The sequence below is a fragment of the Phodopus roborovskii genome, unplaced genomic scaffold (assembly GCF_943737965.1).
Source record: "Phodopus roborovskii unplaced genomic scaffold, PHOROB, whole genome shotgun sequence".
Lineage (NCBI taxonomy): Eukaryota > Metazoa > Chordata > Mammalia > Rodentia > Cricetidae > Phodopus > Phodopus roborovskii.
Genome location: NW_026126418.1, coordinates 67,413,284 through 67,429,897, shown reverse-complemented (window position 1 = coordinate 67,429,897; position 16,614 = coordinate 67,413,284). Strand labels below are relative to the sequence as shown.

The 16,614-nt window shown below is 50.5% G+C and overlaps 1 protein-coding gene across 3 annotated transcripts; it reads right to left on the bottom strand.

Moving 5' to 3' along the window:
* Nucleotides 1–220: 220 nt before the first annotated feature.
* Dipk1b (divergent protein kinase domain 1B) lies at nucleotides 221–7,741 on the bottom strand. Of its 3 annotated transcripts, none has more exons than XM_051184909.1 (5): nucleotides 7,348–7,741; nucleotides 4,015–4,152; nucleotides 1,724–1,831; nucleotides 1,451–1,627; nucleotides 221–1,047 (listed from the first exon to the last, which is right to left on the bottom strand). In XM_051184909.1, the coding sequence occupies exons 1-5, from the start codon at nucleotides 7,408–7,410 to the stop codon at nucleotides 235–237; spliced, it is 1,299 nt and encodes a 432-aa protein (XP_051040866.1). In that variant the 5' UTR covers nucleotides 7,411–7,741; the 3' UTR covers nucleotides 221–234. The 3 variants fall into 3 exon arrangements, with proteins under 3 accessions (XP_051040866.1, XP_051040868.1, XP_051040867.1); XM_051184911.1 differs by having other exon boundaries at nucleotides 1,724–1,786; XM_051184910.1 differs by having other exon boundaries at nucleotides 4,015–4,149.
* Between the last annotated feature and the right edge of the window lie 8,873 nt (nucleotides 7,742–16,614).

Sequence of the window (16,614 nt, the reverse complement as noted above, 5' to 3'; positions counted from 1 at the left end):
CAAGCCTTCTATTGGTGCCCAGACAAGAGCGCTAAAATGGAGCCTTGCCTGAAGACTGCTTCCTATTTAGCAAGGGATCCAAATATCCACGTGTCGCATAAAAGCCATTTATTTACATGTTCAGAGGAACAGTCCCTCTGCTCAGTTGTTGGGAGAAAGGGGTGGGGGAGACTTGCTTGCAGAGAGGCAACCTTCCCCAAGTGGATGCTCCACCCACAGCTGGAGCATGCTGCATTAAGAATAGTTGGTATTGGAGATCTCCCTCCAGAGCAAGGTCTTGAGGTGGCTAAGCACTAATGAATGGTGGGCTTCCACCTGGCTGGCCAGTCCACTCAGTGTAGTGCATGTGCGCAGCTGTTTGCCCAGCTCCTCTCGGAGGTCTGCAGGGGCACCGGGCAGCAGGTAATCCCTCAGCAGTTCACATACCTTGGCCAGGTTGGGCTGGATGAGGTCACCCTTGCACTGTCTCATGAGCCTGTCACACGGGGCCCTACAATCTCTCCCATAGATACAGTCAGAACTCTGCTCACAGTGGCGGCCCTGAAGGAAGCGACGCACGGTAACCTCCGGTGTCACCTGCTGCAGGTCAGCCATCTTGAAGTCATAGGCAGCCGTGTATCCCACATTGGCCAGTGTGGTCTCACACATGTAGAAGGTACCATAGGAACCATGGAAGAGCTCTTCTACAAACTCCAGCAGGCCAATAGCAATCTTGGCACGCCAGGGCCATGCAGGTCCAAACCACTGCTGGAGAGCCCTATGCAGCACAGATGGCAGAAGTGGGCGCAAAGCAGGTAGCAGCACTGCCCCCTGCCAGGAGCCATGGGGAATGCCCTCAGTGAGGTAGAGGTCCCCGCAGTAGCCCAGCAGCCGGGAAGCATGCTCCTTCTCCTGAAGGGACAGCAGCAGCAGGAACTCGTTGCGCTGCAGCAGGGCCCACACAGACTTGGCCTCTGCCAGGGACACCCTGCTATCCTTGTTGAAGTCCGCCATGAAAAGGATCTGGTCGACCAGCGCTGGCAGGGAGGGCAGGTCTCCTAGGTTAACCTGACATTTGAGACCAAAAGGAAGGCAGAGAAGCACGCCCTGGTACATATCTCTCAGCTAGCAGAGCACTGAACATTAGAATGTCAACAAGGCCTGCTGACTGCACCACATACCCAACCCCTTCTGTCTGTCACTGTGGGATGGGAGTAGAGCCCACAGCACTGGCCTGAGTATTGAGAACTAATCACTTGGCCCTTGAGCCCTGTTTCCATTTCCCACCAGTCCCTACTTTTACCACACTGGACACAGTCCTGTACCCTCACCACACCTCAGACTCTGCCAGTCCACCTGTTCCCACAAGCCCTGGGAAGATGCTTCCTTGCTGCATCCTACCCAGGTCTTTGTAAACACGCAGCTGTGGGCTACAGTGAAAGTCTGAGCACCCCTGGTAGAACAGACTAACCTTGAGGAAGCTGAGGATCATCTCCTGAAACTCCTTGATGGAGGTGCCCCGGGTGGGCTTGTCAAACAGCACCAGCTCCCGCCCTGGGACTGCACCTGGCCAGGCCTTGGAGTTCAGGTCCTCCTCAATGCCACATTTGATGGTCACCTCCTTGTCCTGCCAGAGCCCACTGTACACCTAAACAAGGCCACAAGTATGTTCCCAATAGATGTCCAGCTTGCCACCAGCAGCAGCTGCCCTTACCCAGCCTGACTACCGTGCCCAGCTGCACACCTGCCGGCCTGGGACTGAAGACAGGCAGGTCCTCCACTCCACCTTCTGCAGCTCACACAGGTCCTGGCAGACAGAGCCGGAGATGATGCCCTTGCGGTACTGGTCACACTGAGGAGACAGACACCAGGGTATGGCCCAGGCCATGGGGCTTGGTGGTCACAGCCCTATCTACTTCCTATGGCTCCACAGCCCAGCCACATCCCTCCAGAAAGGAAGGGACAGAAAAGCCTCTAGCAGCATGGACATAGGGATAGGCCTAACGCTAGGAACAATCCTTCTGTTCCTTCCTCTCGCTGACTTGACTCCTGGGAGAAAGGTACCACCAGTCTATGCCAGGCACTACAACTAGAATACACATAGATGACCCAGACCACGGGCAGGTCCCAACAGAAGGCTTCACTGCAGCCCCAGCTGGGCCCTCAGCATCAGAGCTACGGTCAGATAGCAGCCTAGACCAGGATGAGATGAAAGCCACAAGTCCCATGAAAGGGGCCCTGGTCATGGTAGATAAATAAGCCTCTAGTGAGCAGCACCCTTTGGGCACCTGGGCCACCCCTTCATTTCCCTGTGGTAAGGCTGTCCAAGCTCTGCAACCCAGCATGGCCAGGAACTTTCAAGGCAGCTTGGGACACTCCTGAGCAGCTGTCCACATTCCCCATCCAACATTTTCCATCTGTTGTGACCTCTGTTCTGGCTTAACCTGCCACTATAGGAGGCTGAGGCAGGAACAGCTGGCCTATCCTTGATGTCTTCCTCCGGATCCAGCTGGACTCAACCACCAACCCATAAAATGTGCCAAAGGAGGGACGGGGTGCCATCTGTGAACAAGACCCAGGACTTCAAATGCTCCAGTACTTCAGTTACTAGTCACTGTCAGGCTTATTTGTCACCATTCCTAAAGAAATGGCATCCCGGGGTCTCAGGACCTTACTTCCTGCCAGGCTTGACCCAGGTTACCTCATTAGCTGGAGAGCCTCTCATCACAGATTAAATCAGCACTACCCAGCCCCTAGTCTGGGGATAAAGAGCCTGCTGGCTCTCATTTGGGTAAATTCCTGGATATACATCACTGGTTGCCATGGAGCCTAGCACTGGTCAGAGCCAGGCTTGGCAGAAATGGGGGAAGGGAGGTACCCAACACCCCACAATCCAAGAAGCTGAGCCATGTGAGCCACAAAGACAGTGAGTGTCCTATGGCGACGTGAAACAGGCTCATCAGATAGAGATGGAAGAGTAAAGCTATGCTTGTCATCCCACCACCCTGTAAGCAAACCCTTCACCATAGGACTCAGTGCTAATATCCCATCAACAGTCATAAGACTTCGGGAGCAGGTGGGGGGGGGGGGGGCTTTGTAGGAACCAGAGGCCATGTTGCCCTTGACTCACAGTAGATGGGAAGATGAGGAGCTTACTGGCCCTGCTCAGCATTCCAAGGTGGCAGAAGGAACAGGATATTCCACAGAAACCAAGGTAGAACCCAGCAAAATAGATCAGCAAGTTAAGGAGCTTGCCACCAAGTCTCATGGCCTGAGTTCAAATCCCAGAATCCAAGTAAAGATGGAAGGAAAGAACCAACTCCCACAAGTTGTCCTCTGACTTCCACACAGGCCATGGTATATGTGTGTGCACATACATACATATACACATATACAAATAAATGAACTTTAAAAAAAAAAGTTAAAAAATAAAAAGAAACTAAGGTGGGCAATATGTTCAGCCATCCTCAGGACTCCTGCTGTCCCTGGGTCTCCAAACCTCAGTTTCTCCATCTGTAGAGTGCTGAGTGGCTCCCTCCTTGCTGAGAGTCTGGCTAGCACCTGAGACTGTATGACCAGGGGGTAGAGAAGGATCTCCTCTGGAAAAAAGGCAATGTCCCCTGTCAGAGAACAATATGTCCCCATCACCAGTTACAAGGAACTGAGAACCAAGGTACCAGCCTCATGAGGCTCGTGGGCACAGTCACACAGACACTGACATGCAAGTGAGCACTCCCAAGGACATCCTCACTTGACAGCAGCAATGGCTCCCTGGAGAGGAAGGCATAAAAGACTCCACCCCACAGCCTGCTTTCAGGACTGGTCAGGGCAGCCCTCTCCAGGCTATTCCTGTCTCCCTGCTTAAGTCCATGTGTCAACATTTAAATCCACCCCAAGCACATGCAACAGCTATAATTTCCCTACCTCCTCCCCTTGACACCCCCAGCCCTCTACTCCCCCCTCTTCCAAGCCCACCTCCCACCAAATCTCTAAGAGCCCCACATGGGTCAGGTCCCTGAGCCCAGGCAGACTTACGATCACCACCTGGCAGACATGCCCACGGCAGAGCTCCGAATAGGATGAGTAGTGCACATAGACCATCCAGCTGCCCACGAAGATACCCAGCCAGACCAGCAAGACATACTTGACCCTGAGGCCTGGGAGCCGGCCCTGCTGAGGAAGGGACCAAGTGAGGAGGTGCCCATCTGTGCCCATAACCAAGGGCAGCTTCCACTTCTTTGAACCTTTCACAGCCAGCCTTCCAACCCAGCTGGCACCAACCAACTCCAGTGCTGAGAAGCACTAGCTCAGCACCTCCCATTATCAGGCATATGCCAGGGTCTGCAGTCAGGGGCTCTCCATCAGGGACAAGTAGACATTTATTTCAAAATGAGGAAAAGATAAAGCTGAATAAAGATCTTTTTACAGCCCACTCCCTTAAAATGCCCTCCTTTCTTAACATGCCTGCCTCCAAATAAGGTGAGCTGAGCCATCGGTCAGGGGCTATGGCCCTAATTTTTCCCACTGGTCCCCTTGAGTCAGAACCAGCAGGAAAGGGGGCATGGAGAGCAAGGGCCCAACAATTCAACTCTCTTACACCCTGGGAAGCAGTGAGAAGACATGGATAAAGTCATGCACACACATTCACAATAGCAGTATCAACAACAAACAGCAAGGGTGGACAGCTAGTATCCATCCACAAATTAGAAACACCAGTCAGTGTCAGCAGGAGTCGTCTGGTACCTGCCACAACCCAGATGGATGTCACTGAAGGACACCTCCTGCGGGACTCCAATCAGAGTCCCCAGAAACTTCAAATGCATAGAGGCAAACAGAAGGTGAGTGTCAGGGGCAGGGTAGGCGAGGAACAGAGTCCTGGTGAGAAGGTGAGCTCTCTAGGGATGGACCATGCCAGTGGCTTCACAGCCGGTCTCAATGCACATGCACCAACTGTATGGAGTAGAGATGGGCAGGATAGTGCATTTCATGCTGTGGGTTTTTTGGTGTTTTGCAGGGAAGGGTTGTTGGTTTTGTTTGCCTTTTTTATTTTTATTGATTGATTGATTTATTTATTGATTGATTGTTTTTTGAGACAGGGTTTCTTTGGGTAACAGCTCTGGCTATCCTGGAACTCTCTCTGTAGACCAGGCTGGCCTAGAACTCACAGAGATCCCCCTGCCTCTGTCTCCTAAATGCTGGGGCTACCACCACCCATCATGCTGTGTATTTTGCCACAATTTCTTTTAAAAGGCTGTGTGTGTGGTGGACACATTTCTGTTACAGAAGAAACCAGCTCAGTTCCCAGCACCCATTCACAACCATCTGTAACTCCAGTTCCACAAGGTCCATTGCCTCCTTCTGACCTCCTCTGACACCAGGCACACACATGAATCACATATATACATGCAGGCAAAAAAAAAAAAGACCTTCACTTCTGTGGAGGTCCCTGGCCACCCTGTCATCATCACCCCTCTGTCCTCATTTTCCAAGATCACAGGTGAGAGCACTAGAGGGTGAGAGGTCTGGTCTAGGTGCTGAGGACACTGGCTCCCACTAAGTACTCCAAGAAGTGTCCAAAGTTGACAGCCAGAGACAGCTAAATGCCACCACCCTCCCCAGTGCCCACCTTGAGAAACAGCAGTCTCCGGGGAAAGGGATTGGGCTTCCAGACAACCTGTGCCACATAGGGTTAAATGTCTCAATCTGAAGCTAAAGGCAAGGGATCAGCTCGGCAGGGAAGGTGAGGGGGGCCAGACTTGTGGGGTCTCTACTGAAGTCAAGTGTTTCCTACGGCCTCTTGTCTACTAGCTGCCAGAGAGTCTGAGAATGAAGCCAGCCAGGCAATCCCACTTTTGGATCTGGGAGTTATGCTGAACTCAAGTCTATATTCTTGCCCTAGGTCCCTCAGGTTAGAATAGAAAGGAACCTCCTTCACAAGAATGTCCAGCCCTTCTTCAGGTTCTACCAGGATGGTCCCTCTTCTGCATGGCTCTGTGGACCTCTCCTCCTGGGGCCCATTTAGTCCTGGCAATCAGCTGTTTCTTTCAGACTTGTTCAAAATTAAAACATGAAGACTGAGAAACAACATGAGACTGTTGCTGTGAGGCAAGCTAAAAGACTTCAAGCTACACCAAAAGCAAAGCTCCAGGACCAGAGTTAGCAGCTAAGCCAGGCTGGACCAAGTGATGGAGACCCAGAAGCATGCTAGAAGTCTGCCAAGCCAGACACTCCAGGCAGGCTCCTGGGCCTTGGTACAGATAGCTCCACTGAACCACTTTGGCTACTATTACCTGGTTTCCTTCTGATGGTCTACCTGGCCTTTGTCAGACCCATCTCTTCCCCCAGGGACCCTGAACCATTGCATATCCTCATCCCAGGGCAGGCCTCACCCCAGTGGCTACTCAGAGCTTACATGGTCTTCTACCTCTAAGTGTTGAACAAGCTAGCAAGTCTTGGGCCCATATTTTGCAGTGATAAATAGTTCAGCACCAGAGAAGTCACTTGGGAGGTGGACAGGGTCATTACAGGAATGATAACTGCACAGTGACCTCCCTGCCTAGGAAGCCCAGGCCATGTGCCAGGTGCCCTGGTGTTTCCTCAGTTTCCTGAAACAGGCTCAGGGCAGATGAGGTTCAGGCAGTACTCTCCCTGAGCCAGCCCCACAGGGAACTGGCCAAACCCCTGTCCTGCCACTCCTAGGCCCACTCACTGCTGAGTCAGGGTCTATCCTTCAGAACTAGGGGTATGGATACACTCCCGTCTCCTGACACAAGGAAGTTCCCCAAAAACCTCCACTTATACCCAACATGGGACTGAGCATGGACCATAGTGCAATCTAAGGCCCCCGGAAAAGGAGAGCTGACAAGGACGTCTGAGCCTGGAAGATCTCTGCATCCAGTAGGTTTCAGACTTTATCCTTTTTCTAAAACCATCTAACGCAGGCCAGGCCCTGGGCCAAAGGTGCAGCATCCTCCAGCATCTTCTAGCATCCTCCAGCATCCTCAGGTCTGCCCTGCAGAGAGGCCAAGGAGACCTGGGCAGGGCAGGCAAGTGCTGGCTCCTTCTTGCAGGTTCTGAGGACCCTGGCAACCAGAGGCTGGAGTCCAAAGGCCTGACCCTCATCACCCCAAAGCACGAGCAGGGGGAGTCTCTTCCACAGATAGGAGCTGGCCCTCACTGGTCCAAGGTCATCACAGTTCCTGGTTCCAGATGGCCATGGGCAGGGTATGTCCCAAGTTTGCTACCGCAGAAAAACAAGCCTAATTTTCAAGTAACGAAGGAAGGGCTTCGGTGCACAACACGCCCACCGACCCTCGCTATCCCACACCCAGCCCTTCCCCGTGTGGCTGCACCTGTACCGCCGCTTACCTGTAGGCCCATGGAGAAGGGACAGAGGAGCACCAGGTGCACCAGGCGCCGCAGCCGCCGCATGATGGGCGCCGTCAGGGGCTGTGGAACCCTGCGGCTGCCTCGGCCTCAGCCCAGGCCCGGCCAGGCCCGTAGCGGCCGCCGCTTGCACGCCATACGGGCCGCGCGCCTTAGGCCCGCGTTATAAAGGCGAGGCGCGTGCCTTCTGAAGGCGACCGCGGGGAGACCGTGCACGCGAGGAGACCGCGGAGAGGAAGGGCGTGCACGCGCGGGGAGACGGATGGGAGGGGGCGTGCACGCGCGCGCGGAGGCAATTGGGAAAGGCGTGCACGCGCGTGGGGGGACTGGCCCAAGGCCCCTGGTCCAGTCTCTCCCTCCCGCTGGGGACCTTTCTCCTGAGACCGGCTAAGGCGACCCGGACTGAGCTTGGATCGCAGGTGGAAGGCTGGTGCTGAAGCCATGAGGGGCCCCGGCCTGCGCTTGCGCGTTTCTTACGCCTTTTCAAGGGTAAAAAACAAGGTCTGCCCCCAGCCCTCCCGTGTCTGCACGTGCGATCAGTAGTGAGGCCGCAGCCGCTGAATGGCACCAAGTGTCTGCAGCTCTGGCTGCACCGAGAGGTGGGGTAGGACCCACAGCCCCCGCGGTCAGCAGCTGCTCCTGAAAGCCAGTCTTCTGATTTCTACTGACGCGCCCCTCTCATGTGACTCCCATTTAGGGAGTTAGGAAGGCACCAGCTTATCCCTGGGCAAAGGTTTGTTGAACTTAATAGACAATGGCCAGAATGGCCCCTGCACCATCCCCCATGCGCAGCGGCTGCCCTGAATCCCTTACCCACACCTTTGGTGGGGGTTCCATGGCATTGTCATTTGCACTCCAGGGAATACGGAGGCTGGACGCCTTCCCTTGTGCTTCCCATATACATGCTCTGCACAATGGTGTTAAAAGACAACTTTAGTTTAAGGATGCTAATTACTTCGCAATTACTGGACCAGGCCAATTTTCTTTTCATAAAGTGGAGCAAGTGTCCCATGAGCCCTGCTGAAGAGGTTGGATTTATAGGCTAGAAAGGCTGAAGAGAGCTGGAGCCAAGAACAGGTCACAAAACAATAGGAAAAATAACACCAGGTCTGTATCCCAGAACCCAGAAGAAGAAACAGAAGGATTAATGTAAGTTCAAGACTGTGTTTCAAGTTCCAGGCTAACCAGAACTACAAAGGGAGACCCTGCCTCAAGGAAGGAAAGGAAGGAAGGAGAAAGAAGTGAAACAGGGATTCTTTCATTATTGCACCAATTATATGCCACCTGTTTAGAGAGTCTGACTATTACATCCCTAATCTTGATTTCTCAGGCCAGATAAACAGTGTAGTTCAAGCTTGGTAATAGGGAGGCTGAAAAAAATGGCTCAGCAGATAAAACCCCTTATTGTGAAATCATAAGGATTCAAATCCCAGCACCCATGTAGTGAATCCAGCACTCTGCTCACACCTGTAACCCCAGCTTGATGGAGAAGAGCCAGGATAGTTGCTGGGACTTGCCGGCTTCCAGTCTAGCTGAGAAAACACAGCGCTGGGTTCAGGGAGAGAGACCTGCCTCAAAGGAAAAGATGGAGAGTGATAGAAGAAAGCATCCAACACCCACTTCTGGCCTCCATGTGCACACAAAGATGCATCACACACACACACACACACAAATAAATAAGTAAATAAATAAATAAATCTTTTTTAAATAAAACATTAAGCTTGGTGATATGGACTTGTGTCATGGGTAACTATTTTTATTCCTCAGTCTGGTCTAGGGTACAATGGCCATCTGTAATGTCTATGACATGCATGTATACATGTTCATGTATGCATGCATATGTGTGTGTGTGGAAGCCAAAGGTCTGTGTTATGTGTTTTCCCCTCTCCATTTGTTTTTTATTTTTTTTCATGCATCTGAGAGTTTTGCCTGCATTTATGTGCGACACACGTGTGCCTGGTGCCCTAGGGGTCAGAAGAAGGCATTGCTCTGAAACTGGAGTTATGGGATGATTGTGAATTGCCACACGAGTACTTGCCCTCTGCAAGAACAAGTGCTCTTAACCACGGAGCCATCTCTTTAGACTCTGCCCCCGCCCTGCCCTTGAATAAACTCCATCTCCTGCCCACCAACTCTTGGCTGCTGGGAATTGGCTTTTAAGTGGTGGTCAGATAGACTTGGATGCAATGTCAAGTGTGTCTTTTACTGCAGTGTTGTCGTCGTTGTTGTGATACAGGATCTTATGTAGCTCAGGCTGCCCTTGAAATCCTGATCATCCTACCTCCACCTCCCAATTTCTGGGATTCCAGATGTATCTACACTGGACTACAAGAGTGCCTATCTGGCAAAAAGCTAAAAGAATATGGAGTGAGCCCTCAAGGGCTGGGAATGTCATTCAGTGGGTGGAGTGCTTTCCTGGCACAAAGCCTGAGTTCCATCCCCAGTACCATATAAAATGAGCTTTGTAATACACACCTGTAATCTCAATATCCCAGAGGTAGAGGCAGTAGGGTCAGGAGTTCAAGGGCATCTTCAACCACAAGGGGAGTTCAAAGTCAGCCTAGGCTACATGAGATCTGAGCTGGGAAGGAGAGATTACTCAGTGTACAGAGTGGCGCCTTCTTGGTTGGGCATCACTATCTTTGTCCCTTGGGGGAGGCCTGTCAGGTCTCCCAACCACAAAGCCACTGTGCTTCCTTCTGTAACCCGTAAGGGTCTCAGAAGTGACACAGTGGCCATGGGAATACCTTGTTCCTTTCCCTGTGTTTACCTTCTTACATGGTATCCACTGGACTCCTGCTTGAAATTGCTAATCACATAGTATGGTATTTAAATGCAATCAATTCTGTCTGTTTTCTTTTGCTTTTTCTATTGTGGTAAGTAAACACAGCAGACATAACCCACATTCCTGTGGTTCCCAACCATCACCACATTCTCATCTCTCACTGAAACCTTTCCCTTGCTGCCCCTCCCTACTCCCTGACACCATTCCTCTACTTTCTCTCTCTTGCTGATACCTCTAAGAACCTCCCAGAAGTAGAGCCTATGGCACTGGGGTTTTTTGTTTGCTTGTTTGTTTGTTTTGTTTTAAATATTTATTTATTTATTTATTATTTATACAGTGTTCTACCTACGTGTATGCCTAAAGGCCAGACTGAGGGCACCAGATCTCATTACAGATGGCTGTGAGCCACCACGTGGTTGCTGGGACTTGACCTCAGGACCTCTGGAATAGCAGCCACTGCTGAGCCATCTCTCTGGTTCTTTTACAAAGACCTATACCTGGGATTTATGTTGTAGCATGTTTCAGAATTTCCTTTTTTAAAAAATTATTAGATTTATTAATTTCATGTGTGAGTTTTGCCTGCATGCACACATGATTAGTTTCCACAGATGTCAGAAGAATCAAACCCAGTTTCAGAATCAAACCCAGATCCTTCTAAAAAAGTAATAAGTGCTGCTTTTTTTTTTTTTTTTTTTTTTTTTTCCAGGGCAGGTGTTTCAAAACAGGATTTTTCTATGTAGTCCTGGCTGTCCTGGAACTCACTCTGTAGATCAGCCAGCCTTGAACTCATAGATCTGCCTGCCTCTGCTTCCTGAGTGCTGGCATTAAAAAAAAAAATGTGCATCACCACAGCCAGCTATGTTCTTTTCTTTCTATTCCCAGAACTGTAACTTGTAAATTTCTTGGTAATTCTATTTGAATTTTCTATTTTTTTTTTCTTTTTGAGAAATGGCCAGTCTTGCTGCCTTTCACACCAGAGCAGGACTTTGAGGCAGCTTAAGCTGAGTCCAGAGGGAACATTTGGAAATATCTGTTTATATGAATTTTTATCTTTCACTGGTGTTGGATAGAAACATAGCATTTGGCCAAGCATGGTGACACATAGTCTGCAAGTCCAAGACCACCTGGACTGAAAATGAGACCTTGGGGCTGAAGACATGCCTCAGCATTTAAGAGTACTTTCCAGAAAACTGGTCCCCAGCACCCACATGGTGGCTTGCAACCATCTGTTACTCCAGCACCAAGAAATCCTACACCTTCTTCTGACCTCTGATGGCACTACACACACGGTACATTTACATCACAAGCAGGTAAAACACACATACCCATAAAATAAAAATACATCTTTTTTTTTTTTTAAATGAGACCTTGTCGCTGTGTGTTGGTGGCAGAGGCAGGTGGATCTCTGTGAGTTCGAGTCCAGCCTGGTCTACAGAGCAAGTTCCAGAACAGGCTCAAAAGCAATACAGAGCCACCTCTTCCTCTTTCTCTCGGACCAGGAGGCCTCAGCGGTCAGAAGCACAGCTCTGGCCAATATTAAGGCTCGGGCGGGACCTGCAGGGCAAAGAAGGAGGAGGAGCTGCTAAAACAACTAGCCTATCTGAAGGTGGAGCTGTCCAAACTCTCTAAGATAGGAGAGATCCACAAATTCATTTAAGAAAACCTCAGGAAATTCTACAAGGGTAAGAAGTACAAGCCTCTGGACCTTCAACCCAAGAAGACTAGAACCATGTGTCACCGGCTCACCAAGCACTAGGAGAAGCTGAAGACCAAGAAGCAGCAGAGGAAAGAGAGGCTTGTACCTGCTTCGCAAATATGTGGTCAAGGCCTGATGGGAAGGCTTATAATAAAGTGCAAGGCTGGCTGGGGGGGGGGGGGAGCAATACAGAGAAACCCTGTCTCCAAGAGAGAGGGGGAAGGAGGGGGAGAGGGAGGGAGGGAAGAGAGAGAGAGAGATCTTGTCTTAAAAATAAACAAAAACAAAATATGTCTCCTTTGCATTTATTTATCTCTTCCTGGGTTCATTAAGATATGGGAATAACCTTTTGGGAAAGTGAGGATCAGAAATAAGTTTTCACATAGCCAAGTCTGGCCTCAAATTCAGGATATAGCTAACTACCGCTGGCTTTGACTCCTGATCCTCCTGCCTCTGCTTCCCAAGTGCTGGTATGAAGTGTGAGCCACTGCATCCTGCACCAAGCCTGACTCTAGAATGACCTTTTGTGGATTTCCTAACTGGTGAGCCTCCAACTTCCTCCAAAAAATGAAAATAATTCTTCCCAAAACTAAGAAATGAGTTATCTCCAAGAACCTCCAGTTAACGAAATAACAAACTGATTCAGAGTCAGGCTTCTCCCTTCCCTAGCTAGTCATTTGAGCTGCTCAGGTTCCAGCTTTACAGTTACTGTACAAAGTCCCCAGCCCTTTACAGACTGTGGACAGGCTGCCAAAGTGACTGTGCTGTGGTACTTAAGTTATGGCAACTGCATGGTTCAACTAAATGCTGTGTACATTGATAAAAATCACCACGTATATTGAGAAGGAATTTGGTTAAAACAGGTAGAATCCCACCCTACTCCAAGAATTGTCTGCCAAGACAGCTAATGACAAGGAGAAACTCCAGGAAATAAATCCTCAGACTCTGAGAGCTTGTGCTCTCAGGCTGCAAGCCCCCTTCAGCAGAATGGTGGCCAATACTGCAACATCATGATTGACATGTGGACTATGGTCCTAGGTGTGGCATGCCCACATCAGCAGGGCCTTCATCAATATCTGGTTCATCTCAGCATTGCCATTATGAGCTTTATGATTTGTGTGGGTATGTGTTTAGATATGTATGTTTGTGTGTATGTGCATGTGCATGCACATGTATTCATATATGTGTGTGTTTACATATGTGCATATGTGGTATTGAGGATGGAATCCAAGATTCTGTGACTGCTAGATAAGTGCTCTGCCCCTGAGTCATACCCCAGCCCTTAGGCAGATGGAATGATCCAATGGCTGCCTTCCAAAAGCCTCTCTCACATCCTAGTCCCTAGCACCTGAGCTGTGACTTCATTTGAGAGAAGGGTCTTTGCCAGAAGTCAAAAGTCAGATGTGTCCAGGACCATATTCACATTGGTGCTCTAGAGGAGGACCCTTCTTACTTATTCAGGGCCTAGTGGCTCCTAGTGTCCCTTGGCTTGTGGCCCAGCTCCCCAATAACTGCCTTTGTTTTCTCATGTCAAGGACATTGAATTTAGGGTAAAACTCACCCCAGCTGAGCTCATCTCAAAACCCTCTCCTTGACCCAGGGTTGGTGAAACACTTGCCATTTCTGTTGCTGAAATTGTTTGTATTTGGCATAGATGCAGATGTGCATCTGGCCTGGGAAACAGCTGTCATTGAGAGCTGCCATTTAGGGGTGAGCTTGGAACTGAGGCTCTGCTTCAATGTTTCAAAGAGATCTGCTGCCTCTGCTTCCTCAGCTCAGGGATCAAAAGGTATACTACAAAATCCTGCCTGCAATGTTGAGCTCCTGAATGTCAATCAAGGTTATTTTCATTACTGGGAGAAAAAAAAAAAAAAAAAAAAAAAAGCAATCTCAAGGGCTGGGAACGTGTCTCTGTGGTAGAGTCCCTGACTAGCTTGCCCAAACCCCCAGGTTCAATCCCCAGAGGAGGGAGGGAGACCCAGCCCATCTCTGCAGCCTCTTTCTGTTCTTGGCCCATTCCTGGGAGGTCCCATCACTCAGCCTACCCACAGGCAACTTAATGCTTCAGTGGAATGTGAGGGTAGGTGCTACCTGCCACTGGCCCTCTAGACCCATCTGTCTGAGCCTTAGCCTGCCTCTCACAAGGGGTTGTTCAAAAGAAAGTCACATAACTAATTACTTAAAAAGCAAGCCTAGTGATAATTCTGTGTCTGGCGGGATATCCCCATCTATCTCCAAGTTTAAAGATTAAGTAAAATAGGAGGCCTGAGCCAGTGGAGGACACAGATAGCTCCCACCAGACTCCTTGCAGAGGAGTGGGGGGGGGGGCCCACACAACCCACCAGGAGCCTGCCCGAAGCCTCTGGTACCAGGTGATCAGGCACCATCTTTGCCAAGTGCCACCAAGGTGGTGAGTGAGTACAGGGTGGGGAAATAAGAGAGAGAGAGAGAAAGAGAGAGAGAGAGAGAGGGAGGGAGGGAGGGAGAGAGGTAGAATAGTTCATGGGTTAGGAGAGAGGTGGATCTGAAGAGGTGAGGGGGTAAGGAACATGCTGATGTATTGCCTACTGGTCACCTGAGCTCAGGATGGTGTCTGGGTCTGGGCCAAGGTCTTGGTCCAGGGCCCTGGGGAAGCCAAAAGGGCCTGTATTGATATCTGTGGCTCCTGTCGCCACCAAGGGCTATGCAGAGGCCTGTAGTATGGGCCACCACCTAGGGCCAGAGGAGCCAATCTGAATGGCCTATGCTGCCACCTGAGACTATGGTGACATTCTGGCCCAGGCTGCTGCTGAGGGCCATGTGTAGATCTGTGCCCCTAGGACATCCAGGATCTGAGTTGATGTCCATGGCTCCTGTTACCACTGGGGATGTGCAGATAACTTGGGTCTGGTTGGCTGCCTGAGATCGTGTCGGTGTCTGAGGGCCATGCTGCCATAGAGGCCATGGTGATGTCCAGGCCAGAGATGCTGCCAAGGGCCATGTCTGGGTCTGTGGTCCTACTGCAGCTGGGATCTGGGATGATATCAGTGTCCCATGTTAGTACAGGGAGTCACTGCAACCGTGCTGTGCTGAGCCAGCCCCTCCTTTACTGGCCCTGGATACCATGGTAAGAGAGATTGCCCCACCTCTCAGAGCTACCCTCCACCCCCTCACTCAGGAAAAATGGCCCCACCCCTCAACATAGAGGAGCACCTTGCCTAGGCAGCACACTAAAGCTGACCCTATGGTTGAGAATGCAGATGAGCCAGGCCTAAGGGTGTGAGAGCAACAGAGCAGACCCACCCCCCTCATCTGTCATGTGGTGGAATGGGTGAGGGAAAGATGCCCTCCTCACTCCACCCTTTGCTACCTGCAGCAGGTGAGAGAGTTGGCCCTGGAGTCATGAGAATGAGAACTAGCCCTGCCCCTCACCAGCTGCAGCACACAAGAGAGAGGGCCCTGCACCCGGCCTGGGCTGACCCTGTTGTCAGGTGCACAGGTGAGCCAGCCATGAGAGCAGGAGAGCTGACCCACCCCAGCCTCATCTGCACCCTGCCTCCAGCCTCCACAGCAAGCAGGAGAGAGGGCCCTGCATGTCAGCTGGCCCTGGTGGCGTGTGAGTGACCCGGATCTGAGGACTTGAGAGCATAACTGGTCCGTTATTTGCTGCAGGCCACACTGGGTGAGCTAGCTGGAGGCAGTGCTGAAGAGCTCGCCCAAGTAGCAAAAATGAGAGCTGGCAGGCTGGCAACTACCACCCAGGCCCAGAACCAGGGCTACGAGTTGACCCACCCCAACGTCCACCCCATCTATGAACTGTTGGAGCATGCAAAGGGGACAAACCTACAGTTCCAAAGCAGCAGGATCTTCATGACACAGGACAACAGGACATCCAAGAGGAGCCCCAGTAAGAGCCTCTAATGGGTGTTGGAAGCATAGCAGAGGCCAGAGGCTTCATGCCAGACCAATGACTCATGGCAATAAACACTTGCAAGTAAAGATGAATGGACTAAAGGGTAAACTGTGACTCAGTGGGTCATGCTACAGCTTCCACAAGATTCTTCTCTGTTTTGTTTTGTTTCTTTATTTTGCTTGGTTTTGGGTTTTCTCTTAAATTTGGTTTTGTTTTTCGGGGAAGGTTGCAAGGGCAGAGGGTGGATTCGAGGGGACAGGAAGATAAATGGGATCGGAATGCATGATGTGAAACCCACAGAGAATCAATAAAAGTTAAAAAAAGAAAAAAATTAAGTAAAATTGTTTCTCATATTTACTATTATCCAAAGAGTTTGTCTTTTCCTTAGATTTCAAAGCAGATTATGAGCCCCACTGACAGGTGAATTCCTGTAATCTCAGCACTTGACAGGAGGAAGCAGGAAGACCGAAGGTACACAAGGCATGGTAGTGCATGCCTTTAGTTCCAGTTCTTGGGAGAGAGGCAGGTGGATATCTGAGTTCCAGGCTAGCCTGAACTATATACAAGCCTATCTCAAAACATGGCGGGGGTGGGGAACAGAGGAGGTCCCATCTCAGTTCAATTGAAAGGACCATGGGTGTAAATGATGGGTGATGTGAGTTAGCCCCGCCTGTGGTGACTCAGGACCTGGCTTAGAGACATTCCTCCTGCTAAATTAAAACAAGGCCATTCATTGTTTGGTCTAGGATCCATCACTGAGCCTTGCAGGCCAGGCTAAAAGCCAAAATAGAATCGTTTATACGATTGCTCCTAGCCAACAAGGAAACTCCTGAGGTGTTTGTCTCACCTGGGAAATCAAGATTGTAGCAATAACAG

What these genes read in the sequence shown, in the direction of transcription:
- Dipk1b (XM_051184909.1), bottom strand. Translation starts at nt 7,410, where the DNA reads ATGCGGCGGCTGCGGCGCCTGGTGCACCTGGTGCTCCTCTGTCCCTTC. An exon ending in CCTTCTCCATGGGCCTACAG is followed by an intron (nt 4,153 to 7,347) that starts GTAAGCGGCGGT and finishes TCCCTTCCTCAG; the next exon opens with CAGGGCCGGCTCCCAGGCCT. An exon ending in ATGTCTGCCAGGTGGTGATC is followed by an intron (nt 1,832 to 4,014) that starts GTAAGTCTGCCT and finishes CTGTCTCCTCAG; the next exon opens with TGTGACCAGTACCGCAAGGG.